We start from the raw sequence: 14,576 nt of genomic DNA on the forward strand, positions 1-14,576 counted from the left end.
GTATTGGAAGCAACATAAATTAATGCAGCTGCTGAGGAGCAATAAGGGAATTCCTCAAACAAATAAACAGTGTTATTATATGACTAGCATTTGTAATTCAAATTATATACATTTAAAAACAGTACTATGCCGGGCGATGATGGTGCAAGCCTTTAATCCCAACACTCGGAAGGCAGAAGCAGGCACATTTCTGAGTTCAAGGCCAGCCTGGTCTACAGAGTGAGTTCCAGGACAGCCAGGGCTATACAGAGAAACCCAGTCTCAAAAAAACAAAACAAAACAAAATAATAATAAATAAATAAATAACAGTAGTATATTTATTATTTTTTGTTGTTGTAATAGAACACCATTACTTAAACACATCTCAGAGAAGAAAGAATTTATTTAGATTTGTGAGTCCAGGGATGTAAGGGTCAATCATTTTACTGTAATATGATATATAAACATACAGACAGCAGGAGCAGGCAACTGTGAAATCACATCTCCCAAAAGGAGAAGCAGAAAGAGTGCTATAAACTGATAATCAAATATTCAAATACCTAAGCATATGAAGAATATTTCATATTCAAACCATCACTCCTATATACACATAGAAAGTTTGTCTGTATGTTTATAATTAGATTATTCCTAACAAACATATGTTCATAAAAACTAAATCAGTATCAATGAAAAAATTTGTAACATAACTTGATAAATATTTGTAAAAGAATATTATTAGACATGAAAAGCAAATGCCTTTATTAAAATTACAATTACAATATAACTGAAAATTTAAATCATCATGCTAAAAATTAGATTAAGATATGTATGTATCAAACTTTGTAATATATAAAGATAAATGATTGAGTAGTGAATATGTAAAACAGCAGGAAAAGTTATAGTAGAAGTGGGAAAATCTTTATATCATTACTGATAAGTTTGTTCATTAAAGTAAACTAGATTTTAAAGCATTTCTAGTCTTGTTGATTGATAGAAATAGAGGCAGAGAAAAATATATGAGGATTCATTTTGACTAATAAGAATATTCTAATGTTGACTTGTCCCAATATTAACATAAGTGCATAAACTTAAACATTTTAACAGTTTGAGTAAAATATATACTCTATGACTTATACCTAAAGATATGACTTATACCTAAAGATTTTCCTGTGTCCATGTGCTCGAGGCTCTTCCCCACCTTCTTTTCTATTAGTTTCAGTGTATCTGGTTTTATGTGGAGGTCCTTGATCCACTTAGACTTGAGCTTTGTACAAAGAGATAGGAATGGATCAATTTGCATTCTTCTACATGCTTATGACCAGTAGAACCAGCACAATTTGTTGAAAATGATGTCTTTTTTACCACAGGATGGTTTTAGCTCCTTTGTCAAAGATCAAGTGACCATAGGGGTGTGGATTCATTTCTGGCTCTTCAATTCTATTGCATTGATCAACCTCCCTGTGCCTGTACCAATACCATGCAGTTTTTATCATGATTGTTCTATAGTAGCAGTTGGGGTCAGAGATGGTGATTGCCAGGAAAAATTTCCTAAACAGAACACCAATAGCTTTTGCTCTAAGATAAAGAATTGACAAATGGAACCTCACAAAATTGCAAAGTTTAACTAAGGCAAACAAAGGACACTGTCAAAAGGACAAAATGGCAACCAACAGACGGGAAGAGACTTTCCAAACCTACATCTGATAGAGGATTAATATCTAATACATGCAAATAACTCAAGAAATTATACTCCACAGAACCAAATAGCCCTATTTAAAAATGGGGTGCAGTCTTATATCTTGGGTCTCTCAGAGACCAATCTGTGCAAGAGAGCACACTGACTGCAGAAGCAACATAGCTTCTGAGACAGGCCCCTTTTCGCACCTTCATCCTAAGCCAGGAAGCAGATCTAAGATCCAGACATCTGTGCACCTTCCCCACCAGAGAAGAGGTGGCCTCCAGGGAGGGCTCTGACCTTTGACCACCAGAGCAGGTGAGAGAGCCATCTTATATTGAAGGTCCCTCAGAGACCAGTCTGCACAGGAGAGCATGTGAGGCTCAGGAGAGAGTTAGACTCCGAGAAGTGCTGACAGAGGCTAACAGAATCACAGGATGAACAAGCTCCAGGCAGAGACAGGTATAACAATTAACTCCAGAAATTACCAGATGGTGAAAGGCAAGTATAAGAATCTTACTAACAGAAACCAAGACCACTCACTATCACCAGAACCCAGCACTTGCAACTCAGTGAGTCCTGGATACCCCAACACACCTGAAAAGCAAGATTCGGATTTAAAATCGCATCTCATGATGCTGGTAGAGGATTTTAAGAAGGAAATTAATAACGCACTTAAAGAAATATTGGAGAACACAGCTAAACAGGTAGAAGGAGGTAAAGAGGAAGCACAAAAATCCCTTAAAGAATTACAGGAAAACACAACCAAACAGGTGATGGAATTGAACAAAACCATCCAAGACCTAAAAAAGGAAGTAGAAACAAGAAGGAAAACTTAAAGGGAGACATCTCTGGAAATAGAAACCCTAGGAAAGAAATCAGGAACCATGGATACAAAATCAGCAACAGAATACAAAAGATGGAAGAGAGAATCTCAGATGAAGAAGATTCCATAGAGTACATGGACACAACAATCTAAGAAAATGCAAAATGCAAAAAGATCCTAACTCAAAACATCCAGGAAATCCAGGACACAATTAGAAGACCAAACCTATGGATAATAGGAGTAGATGAGAATGAAGATTTTCAATGTATAGGTCCAGCAAATATCTTCAACAAAATTAAAGAAGAAAACTTCCCATACCTAAAGAAAGACATGCCCATGAACATACAAGAAGCCTACAGAACTCCAAATAGACTGGACCAGAAAAGAAATTCCTCCTGACACAAAATAATCAGAACAACAAATGCACTAAATAAAGACAGAATGTTAAAAGCAGTAAGGGAGAAAGGTCAAGTAACATATAAAGGCAGGCCTATTAGAATTACTCCAGACTTCTTACCAGAGACTATGAAAGCCAGAAGATCCTGGACAGATGTTATACAGACACTAAGAGAACACAAATGCCAGCTCAGGCTACTATACCCAGAAAAACTCTCAACTACCATAGATGGAGAAACCAAAGTATTCCATGAAAAAACCAAATTCACACACTATCTTTCCACAAATCCAGCCCTTCAAAGGATAATAATGGGAAAACACCAATACAAGGACGGGAACCACGCCCTAGAAAAAACAAGAAGGTAATCCATCAACAAAACTAAAAGAAGACAGCCACAAGAACAGAATGCCAACTTTAACAACAAAAATAACAGGAAGCAACAATTACTTTTCTTTAATATCTCTTAATATCAATGGAGTTAATTCCCCAATAAAAAGACATAGACTAACAGACTGGCTACACAAACAGAACCCAACATTTTGCTGCTTACAGGAAACCCACTTCAGGGAAAAAGACAGACACAACCTCAGAGTGAAAGGCTGGAAAACAATTTTCCAAGTTGTCTCTGCACTTCTTGTAGGCAGGAATTACTTTGGTTCTAAGATATTGTGTGTGGGTAAGTGTCCTTATCTCTCCACTAGGATTCCTAACTGTCTATACGAGGTGGCCATATCAGTTTCCATAACCTCCACTGCTAGAAGTCACAGCTCAAGTCACCCTCATAGACTTACTGGAGTCTGCCCCCATCCCAGGTTTCTAGCATATCCTAGAGATGCCCCTACCAACATACAGCTGATTTCCATTCATTCCCATTCTCCTCAGCTTAGCTATACCAGATCCCCTGTCACATCTCCCTCCCCATTTGCTCCCCCATCAACTGGGTGAGAGTCAGAGTACTTTTAAAATAATTTGCTGTTTTAAAAGGAAATAAACATTAAGCAAACCTATTTAGGTGAAAAGTTGGACTTACTATTATAACTTTTACTATTATCTGTTCTATTAAGTCATTTGAATTCTAAAATGATGACTAAACAAGGTTCTGTACTGAATATTAGTAGATTCTTTAGATGAGAAATAACTGAAAATTAGACATTTTCTCTAGAATATAAAGTTGATATTGAGTGGACAGATTTTCATAAACTATAGTTACTTTTCTCTTCTAAACTAGAAATTTTGATGGAGTAAGGAAAATATTTATCTCTTAATAGGGAGTAGAATTTATTCTTATGACTCAGATTATATTAACCTATAAAAGTGCACGAATAAAGCATATAAAAAATGAACCAACAAATACACAGTCTAACTTTTCATTTCCTCCTTGTTCTACCTATTTTTCAATTTATAAATTTTAGAATGATTTTCTTTGTTTACTATTGATCATTTTTAGAGAAGCACAGGTGCAATTATGTTTTTCTTTCAAGGTAAGATTTGTCTCTATTGTTTATATTAGATCTAATCGAGTTCTTTATGCTTTAGAGTTATCAATAACAGATTTACAGACTTGTACTTCTAATAGCCCTAAAATTGCTTAATGAATATTTCCGTCACAAATACGGTATCAATTACCTATTGGAATCCTTATAATGATTTAATATTTTCTTTTAATTGTGATTGCATGAAATAAAACCCACAATATATATTGTAGCTAAATGATCTGGATAAGTAAAGCACTTTATAGACTATCATGATTTTTATTTTCCCTTTTTTCAGGGAGATTATGAAATACTATCAAAAGTAGCACTAAGTGGACAGTAATTTAATTTATACTGCACAATTCAGATGAACAAGTATATTTTAAAACCATAGCCAAAAAATATTCTATTAAATAATGCATAAGCTATTAAATTTTCAGGAGTTTAATAAACAATTTACAAAGAGATAAGATGAATATTTTTATATCTTTCCTTGGTTTCCTAAAGAGCAATCGAGAGGATTGCCCACTTATCTAAATTAGTAGCAAACTTACCTAAAAATTACAATTTACTATATACATAAGGTAATTTCAATAGAAGTAAACAAGTATCTAGCATGATTCTATGGAATAATTAAAAGTATTTTCAACACAGTAGTTTATATATGGATAAAAATGGAATGATTTTTGTCGTTTTTTTTTGTTTGTTTGTTTGTAGATTATTTCTTATAGAGTGTTAAAACTTTTTTGTCTGTTGCAGATTCAGTATTATTCATTATGAGGAGCGGATAGCAAGTCAGTAAATACTGATTAAGTAAAGGTGTGAAAACTAAACGGCACTATCTAGGACAGTTTTTCTAGACACCATCCTTAAACTAAGCCTTTGCAGGAAAGTTGAATTTGTACACAGTCATTAATGGTTGATTCTGATAATGCAGGTATCTATTAACCAGTACCCCAGAGCTCTTGAGTCTAGCTGCATATGTATCAAAAGATGGCTTAGTTGGCCATCACTGAAAAGATAGGCCCATTGTACTTGCAAACTTTATATGCCCCAGTACAGGGGAATGCCAGGGCCAAAAAGTGGGAGTGGGTGGGGAGGGGAGTGGGAGGGTGTATTGGGGACATTTTGGATAGCATTGGAAATGTAAATGAGGAAAATACCTAATTAAAAAATAATTTAAAAAAAGAACAGATTAAGCTTAAAATAATGGAAATTAAATAATGGATTTTATCTCTGTATGTACACATCAATTCTAAATTTGAAAGTCCAAATGATGCATATATTGACTGATAAAAATTAATTCTCTGAGATTAGCAATAGAGCATTGAATGAAAAATGAAGACTCTTTCTTCTCTCTCATAATATTGAATGGGTTGATAGACCATCTAGAGACTGCCATATCCGGGGATCCATCCCATAATCAGCTTCCAAACGCTGACACCATTGCATATACCAGCAAGATTTTGCTGAAAGGACCCAGATATAGCTGTCTCTTGTGAGACTATGCTGGGGCCTAACAAACACAGAAGTGGATGCTCACAGGCAGCTATTGGATGGATCACAGGGCCCGCAATGGAGGAGCTAGAGAAAGTACCCAAGGAGCTAAAGGGATCTGCAACCCTATAGGTAGAACAACAATATGAACTAACCAGTAGCCCCCAGAGCTCCTGTCTCTAGCTGCATATGTATCAGAAGATGGCCTAGTTGGCCATCAGTGGAAAGAGAGGCCCATTGGTCATGCAAACATTATATGCCTCAGTACATGGGAATGTCAGGGCCAAGAAGTGGGAGTGGGTGGGAGGGTGAGTGGGTGGGGGAGCGTGTGGGAGACTTTTGGGATAGCATTGGAAATGTAAATGAAATAAATACCTAATAAAAAACATTGAAAAAAATTGAATAGGTTGCTCTCTGTCTTTATCCTTATTTTAGGATAAATACTACTGACATTCCAACTTCAATTGTTTGCTTCCTAAAAGAATATATTTTTTTAGTTAATACCTATGTAGGTTAACTGAAGTTTTATGTTTATTTGGATGTTCATTTTGTTGCAGGATGTTTATATTACTGCTATATTTATTTACTCAAGCAATGTCCAAGGAATGAGAGCAACATTGTATATTATTGCACTGGGAATACTGACATGTTTTTATAAAAACTATAATCTATATGCAGTAATAAAATTGGTACTGAGTTTTGTCTTTGTGTTTGTTTTGTTTTGCTTCCTTTGCCTCCATTTTATCCAAATCAGCGGCGATCTGATGGGAAAAAAGCAGGAAAGGTAAGATTTTTAATTCACAAGTATTTTAAGACATGTTGCATTTCAATTTTATATTACTAAAACTCACATTTTTCACTGTGGAGTTAAAACTTTAAGTATTTAATATGACATATTTTATAGTTCTGCCTTAAAAGAAATTCATCTTGATTTGTCTGTATACTTTCTAATACATAATTATGGATACAATTTCCTACTCTTATTTTACTTTTGACTAATACTTTTTTCCCACTGTTCAAAAACAAAACATCGTTGACAGTATTAGTTTGTGAATGTCTTGGTAATATAGGTTTTATGTGATAAGCATAAACAATAAAGTGAGTAATTTATATGTGACTTCAAATTTTAGCAGGAATCACCAAAACTTACTGACTATGGACCAGAAAGTAATGTAGTAGCATCAGAGAGGAAAATTAAAGCTAACCTATTCGTCATTAACCAACAGTTTATTATTCATTGAGAAACTAATCTGCAGAATATCACTTTGAATGTAAAATGTTTACATTCCCAGATAGATAAAAAAGTTAAATCTTCTAAGTAGTTAGCTTTCCAGAGTTCAAAAATAAATAAATAAATAAAGCTATCTTACACATCCTGTTAAATTATATTTTTTCTCTAGTTATATAGTATGAGCAATAACATCAAACAACTTTTCTGTACTATGACAAATTTCTTAGCACTATACCTTGAGTTTCTTATCATGTTTTGAGGTAGAATGAATTATATTAACCTTAAACTGCTGACAAATAATATTTTATTAAGCTATTAACAACCATCCATGTAAGGCAACAGTATATGATGGTTTCTACTGTATATTAAAGTTATAAAATCTTTACAGTGAAATATTATAATCTAGTTTGAAGAGCCAAATTTGACCTTTGATAAACAACTTGCCAGATGAAGGGCTAGGCTTGGCTACACAGTAATCTACTGGATCTAATGCCATCGCCTGTTTTTATCAACTGCGAGAATTACCTGAAAATGGAATTTTACTACAATGTCAAAGTGAATTAGCATTAATCTTTGAAGGAAAATGTAACATAACAGCATCAGAGTTATAAATCAATATATTTTCCTGAGAGTTGTTAAATGTCCTTATAAACTATCTTGAAGATCACTGTGACCTTGGAGTACTGAAGTTTTGAAAATTACTCCTCTCAGAAGACCAAAGTCCATAAAAAAGAATAATGGAGTTGTCCATTTAAAACACATAAACAAAAATATAATAATAAAATGTCATTGGCTGCAAAGAAGAGAAGAGTGACAGGGAGAGAGAAAGAAGGAGTTTTTTAAACTTGTGAATCTGGAAGTAAACCCATTGATCATTTATTTTAAAATTGGAATTTTGAGGAATAGAGAGGCAAAGAGACGAATAGGCAGACAGATGGAGAGAAAGAGAGAGAAAGGGAGGGAGAGAGAGATTCAAATTTTGTTAGGGTATATTTTTATTTGCAAGTTCTTTATAAGAATTGTTTAAAACTTTTAATAATAATTTTAAAACTTTGCAAATGTTCTTTTCACTAGTAGGACAAAACATTGTTAAAGTTGTTTCAATAATCTGTTGTACACATCTAGATAAAATATGCAATACGCCATAGAAATGAAATATGCCCTCTGATGTCCTTTGTTTTAGGTCCATTAAATTTATGTGTGCATTCTGAAGGGTATTTTGGATGTTAAATTTGAGAAGCTATAAACTTTAAGTATATTAAGTGTCAGAATATTCATTAGCTTTGAATTTATTGCAAATGTTTCCATAAAAGATTAATTAATTTCTTGAACCTCTGAACTTCATCTATTTAGATTTTTAATGAATTCTATACTATATATTTGATGTTCAGTTTAATTCAGATTTAACATTTGTAAAAAACAGAATAATGAATTATCTCAGTTAAGAATATAGTACCTGCACAAATGCATTATTGCTTTTTATATTCTAAAACAGGAAAGGACAAGAGAACTCAGTGATTTTTCATAAGATTTTAAGTAGCTTGTGAGACCTCAATAAATGGGATAATTTTCATCCTTCAGATAAAAGTTAAAGGTAAAGGTAGACACATTTTTTAATCAATCCTTAAATAGAATACTTCACACATAATCTTGTAGCATTCAAATAACATAACAAAAGCAAATGCCCCAATTCAACCAGCTAAAATCTAGTTAGCAGCAATGTCGATTTCAAAACACAACTACTTCTGACTGAATAAATAGTTGTAGCAACACACATTTTCAGATAAATGCAAAAATTACAATTAAAAAAAACTGTTTGATAAGTAATTTAAAACATTTCTTTGTATAAGCACTCACTGGTTGTTAAATTAATAATCCTAGTTTTTTTTTTTTTCCTTAGTTATCATTAAGTTGGAATTTTTCAAATAGACCTTTTAAGTTCCCTCTTCTCTTTGGATAAGTCTGTGTCTAAACTGCCCTGAGGCTTTTCACAAATGGCCTGGCTTGTTAGAGTTCATGTTCACCAAAGTGCTAAACTGAAGATGGCAGAAATAGAACTGACTGAGATTCTCAAAGGAATATGTTTCTGATTTCTTTATATCTGCCTGAGGTGAATTTATGAAGTGGTTCCTTTCTGACTAACTTCATGGATAACAGAGAGCAACTAGAGTCAGAGTACAATTGAAAGGTCTTTTTTGTCATCTGCCTATCTTCATCCTGATTCCTGTCATTTGTGTACTCATTTGCTCCCAGATTGAATAAAGACAAGGTGGTTGAGTGACAACAACCTTAGAGCAATTATGTATTAAACTATTCATTTTGCTGGTGTCTCCAAGATATGTTCTTTCAGTTCAGAAAGTTAGGCATATTTGGAAGATTTTTGTTCAGCTAGTCACCTGAAATTTAAATTTAAGAATTCAAATGAAGAATAAGACCTTGACATATCTTTACAAACAATTCTCCAAATGCAATCCAGTCTTATGGTATGTATTTGAAAAAAATGTTTGCCTTTATTGGAGGACTATATTAATTCATGCTTATTTCAGAGTACTATTACCTAATTAATACATGAAACCACTGCAATTATGAATGCCATTTATTATTTTGATTTTACTAGTCTAGTTTCCTTTATTAAAATTTTAGTTTAATTTAAGTACTTTTATGAGAAAATTAAATTAACACTAAGGGCTCTTATTTGGCATGACTATCTAATGAAGTTGTTTGTTCTCATAGTGCATAGATTTCTTAGATAGCAATATCTAAGAATATATTATTCAGACATACTCTCAAGCATTTTTCAGGATCTTAATTTATTTTCTATGAAATATATTTATTTTATTAAATGTATCAATTACTGAAAATTTGGTCAGTGGACTAAAAGAACAGAATATTTGGAGAAAGATTTGATGGTGTTGAATTAGCCTTCTATGCTCATCCTTTAGTCAAAGCATGCTTTCACATGATCCTGTGTGTTATCACTTTAATGCAGTCATCACTACAGGTGAATGTTTTTTTAAATCTTTACTTACTGACTTGGTTGTTTATTACCTATATGTCCTCTTTTTAACTTTCTGAGATTAATTTTCACATTATTAAAGTGAATCATGGTTTTGAACAGAATCCTCACATTTTATTTTCTCAGTGTTATTATTTGTACTGTATTATGCCATACAGTTAAGTTGAGATTTGCTCTCATTTGATTCTCAAAAGTCTTTATGGTCTATGTTTTGCCTAGTTTACAAACATCTTTCTGTCTAAAATTATCATCTTGTTTCATCATTTTCTTTGTTCTCTATCAGTTTTCATGTGTAGATGACCGTTCCATCTATTATTCTTGACAGATCATTGTTAAAGAAAATAACTGTGACATTATAGCTATACAATGGTGTTGGACATATTAACAGGTTTTTTTTAAAATTTTTATTGAAGTTTTGTTTTTTTTTTCAGTTTCTTTTCATTAATTTATTTATTCACTTTACATCCTGATCACAGTACCCTCCCAGTCCCACTCTACCACCTCCCATTTTCCCATTTCCCCTCCCTGTCTATTGGGGCTGGCTTACAGGTTTAGAGGTTTGGTTTATTGTCATCAGGTGGGAAGCATGGCAGCACATAGGCAGACATGGTGCTGGCAAAGGAGCCAAGAGTTCTACACCTGCAAATCCCAGTACTTATGAGTTAGAGGCAAAAGAATCAGGAGTTCAAGGGCAACCTCAGCTACAGAACAAATTTGAGACTAGCCTAGGTTATATAAGATTCTATAAAATAATCACATATATGGTTGTTGAAGACAGAAAATGAGGAATTTTGATAAACATCTTCACCTTGGAAAGTAAAATATTCTGGTACTAGTTGCCCAACGTTGTGTAGATACTTTTTTTTAATTAGGTATTTTCTTCATTTACATTTACAATGCTATCCCAAAAGTCCCCCATACTCTCTCCCCCACTCCCCTACCCACCCACTCCCACTTCTTAGCCCTGGTGTTCCCCTGTACTGAGGGGATAATTATGACATTATAGCTATACAATGGTGTTAGGCATGTTAACAGTTTTAAGCTTGAGATGGACTTTAGACATTGTTCAAAAGTCATGAAACTTATTTCTATTTCATGTCTTAAAAACAGTCCAAACATTTTAAACCCCTTTATATTCCTTTTACAAGTTCTTTTCTCTAAACTTTCATAGGATTAAATAAAAATCAACTATTTGAAAATAGACATCAACTTTGTAACATTTATATGTCTCTGAGTACCTTTCCAGTCTATCATTTTTTTTCTCATGACTTTTAAATACTTAGCAGATTTTCTTTCTTTTTGTATGCAACAACTTTTTTATCAAAACCTTTGAGAGTGATATTTGGCAAGAAAAATATATTTAAAATTAAAAGTTACCTTATAACTCCAATATTATCTACACTGACATCACCACATGGTCCTCAATAATTCCTTATTTTTTCTTCCTAGAGAAAGTATACCTGTTTTAAAAACTTTTGGTTTTGGTCCAATTTGAGCCTGTTAGTACAAGCATATTATTGACCCTCGTAGAAAATTTCTTCCCCCAAAGTTCTTTGCTATACATGAGTCTTAGTCAGGGTTTCTATTCCTGGACAAAACATCATGACCAAGAAGCAAGTTGGGGAGGAAAGGGTTTATTTGGCTTACACTTCCATACTGCTGTTCATCAACAAGGATGTCAGGTCTGGAACTCAAGCAGGTCAGGAAGCAGCAGCTGATGCAGAGGCCATGGAGGGATGTTCTTTCCTGGCTTGCTTCTCCCGGCTTGCTCAGCCTGACCTCTTATAAAACCCAAGACTACCAGCCCAAAGATGGTCCCACTAAAAGGGGCCTTCCTCTCTTGATCACTAATTGAGAAAATGCCTTACAGCTGGAGCTCGTGGAGGCATCTCCCCAACTGAAGCTCCTTTCTCTGTGATAACCCCAGCCTGTGTCAAGTTGACACCCAAAACCAGCCACTACAACATGTATTTTGAACATGAAGATATAATTTTTGTATCTGAACTGTGACTTTATGCTGATGAAGTAGCCATTTCTTCAGTATCTTCTCAGTTATCTGCACAATAACTTCTTCACCTTTACTAAAAAATGAGCATACTTGTTTCATTAGACTTCCAAATTTCCTTAATTCAAAAAAATATGAACCCTAATTTCCATAATATAACATATTAGTATTTAAAAACACATTGCATTTTTTAATATAGGAGTTTTTGTATGTATCTTCCCATATCATAGTTCATCATGTAAAATAGAAAAATAATGGTAACAGAGAAAAAACTAGTTCTTAGTTCTAATATAAATTATTATGTTATCTATAAAATATTCAAGAATGATACTCAATATTGTTTTAAAAATAACTTTGGCACTATAAATATTATTTTAATTATTTTCTATTATTTCCTAATTTACTAAGCTTTTCAATTTGGATTATTTCATTTTAAAAAGTTATTCTTTGATTTTTGGTAAAAGAAGCTAAAAAGTAAATTATCATACCCCATCTCTATTCTTTTACTTTGCTGAAAACACTTAACCTCACATCAAACTTTTCTAATCCGTCATTCAGTTCATCGCCTCATAGTGAAGCATGAAAATCTGTCATTATATCTCTTAGAAACAGATGTTTTCACTCTGTGTGGCATAGTATTGAAGTTATTCTGAAATAAAGCCATCCATATTCATTTCAGCTCTATTCCTGTTCTGCAAGTGCAGGAAACAATAGACCTAAAATCTTAAGTAAAATAAGTCGATATTTTAAGTGGCTTTAAACTATATTTTATTCAAAGTAATAAAAAGAGCAAAGCATTTGAAGACTTATCTGCATAGAATTTTAATATGTATTAAATGCATTATCCCCAGGTCTTTAGCCGTACAATAGTGCTAGGCATAGTTACTGGCTCAGTTTTTGCATATGAACTCTTTCTGTTGCAACAGATTGGGCAATTTTCCATTCCTTTTATTGTTTCTTTTTTTTTCTAGTTAAGCGTTGGTAGTTATTGTTGGAGTTCAGTTAATGACTTCTAAATCTGAGTCAGTACATAATTTAAAAGCTTTGGCAATGGGTATGATGAACAACTGTTACATAGAAATTCATACACTAAACTATAAAGCTCAGATTAGAATCTATCCTTAATATCAACAAATAATTACTAGTATTTTCATTACAGAAATGCTATCTCAAATGGGTTTACTGCCAAACAAATACTATAGCACTGTGCTTTTCATGAAAGAATGTGTGTGTGTTTGTGTGTTTGTATGTATATGTGCCTATTACACTTAGTTCATGCAGTCAGTGCAATCAGTACACTTCAGCTTCTGGATTTCAGAGGATAGGTCAGGCAATTAGGACATTACAGAAAAATAATCATATATATATATATGTATGTATATATATATGTATGTATATGTGTGTGTGTGTGTGTGTGTGTGTGTGTGCGCGCGCGCGTGTGTGTGTGATGTTTTATCATTGGAGGATTATGGAATTGTTATATTCTATGGCTATCATCTTGATGTTGTGATAGTAAAAAAGAAGTTATTAAACAAAGACAGTGACTTCTGCACATACTCCTGAAAAGTTTCAGGTTTATGATTCAAATGGGGCACCAAGGCAAATTGCTCTTCAGAGGTGAGTTACATATTAGAAATATTATAAATACCTGATATAAGGAGACAGAAATCATCATGCCAGAGACTTTGAGTAAAAACATGATTCATATGACAGTGGCAGAGTGAACAACATTTCATGTACATTTTACAGTAATGTGAAGATTCTATGCCAAATAATTGAAGATAATACACAATAAAATAAATACTTTGTAGTGATGTTATATGAGTTCTGGGTGACATAAGGATCTTGGGAGTCTGTTATCCTGGACAGTAGATGAAGAAGAATCACAGATGAGGATCGGGAGAGGAAAAATCTAAAATAAGTCAATGGAAAAGCTGGAATGGTCTTGTTTTCCTGGAGTAGAAATTTTGGACACATATTAACTATGTTGACCTATATTTGTCATTTTGGGAAAAAAAAGTTCTGTTATAAGTTCATGAATCTCTAGCTAGAAATTGTAAAGGAAATTATTATTGTTGTTGTTATTATTATTATTACTATTATTACTTGTATGTTTTACAGTCCAGCCATTGCCCACTCTCATTTCCCCCTCCCACAGTTTATCATCCCATTCCTTCTTTCCCCTCTCTCCAAGAGGATGTACCCCCTTCCAAGCCTCACCACTCTCTGGGGCTTAAAGTTTTAGGCACATATTTTCCCACTGAGACCAGATCAGACAGTCCTCTGCTCTATATGTGTAGCAGGCCTCAGACCAGCTCCTGTGTGCTGTCTAGTTGGTGTATCAGTGTCTGAGAGATCTTAGGGTTCCTGGTTAGTTGAGACTGCTGGTTTTCCTATGGGGATCACCCTTCTCCTTAGATTCTTCAATTCTTCCACTAATTCAACCACTGATGTCCCTGACTTCTTTCCAATGGTTGA

General features: G+C 33.6%; 1 protein-coding gene across 12 annotated transcripts in view; it reads left to right on the forward strand.

Annotated features, from left to right (window-relative positions):
• The window catches only part of Pcdh11x (protocadherin 11 X-linked), a 620,385-nt gene that overhangs the window by 340,757 nt on the left and 265,052 nt on the right, over positions 1 to 14,576 (forward strand). For 7 of the 12 annotated variants that reach the window (XR_387044.3, XR_001782746.2, NR_073451.1 and 4 more), the window contains one exon: positions 6,601 to 6,630. The exons of the other annotated variants lie outside the window; for them this stretch is intronic. Coding sequence is in view for 4 of the 7 variants with exons in the window: in XM_006528386.4 (XP_006528449.1) it covers positions 6,601 to 6,630 (30 nt within the window). In the remaining 3 variants the exon portion in view is untranslated. The remainder of the gene's footprint in view (positions 1 to 6,600; positions 6,631 to 14,576) is intronic. 12 annotated transcript variants of the gene reach the window in all.

The sequence above is a fragment of the Mus musculus genome, chromosome X, assembly GCF_000001635.26.
Source record: "Mus musculus strain C57BL/6J chromosome X, GRCm38.p6 C57BL/6J".
NCBI lineage: Eukaryota > Metazoa > Chordata > Mammalia > Rodentia > Muridae > Mus > Mus musculus.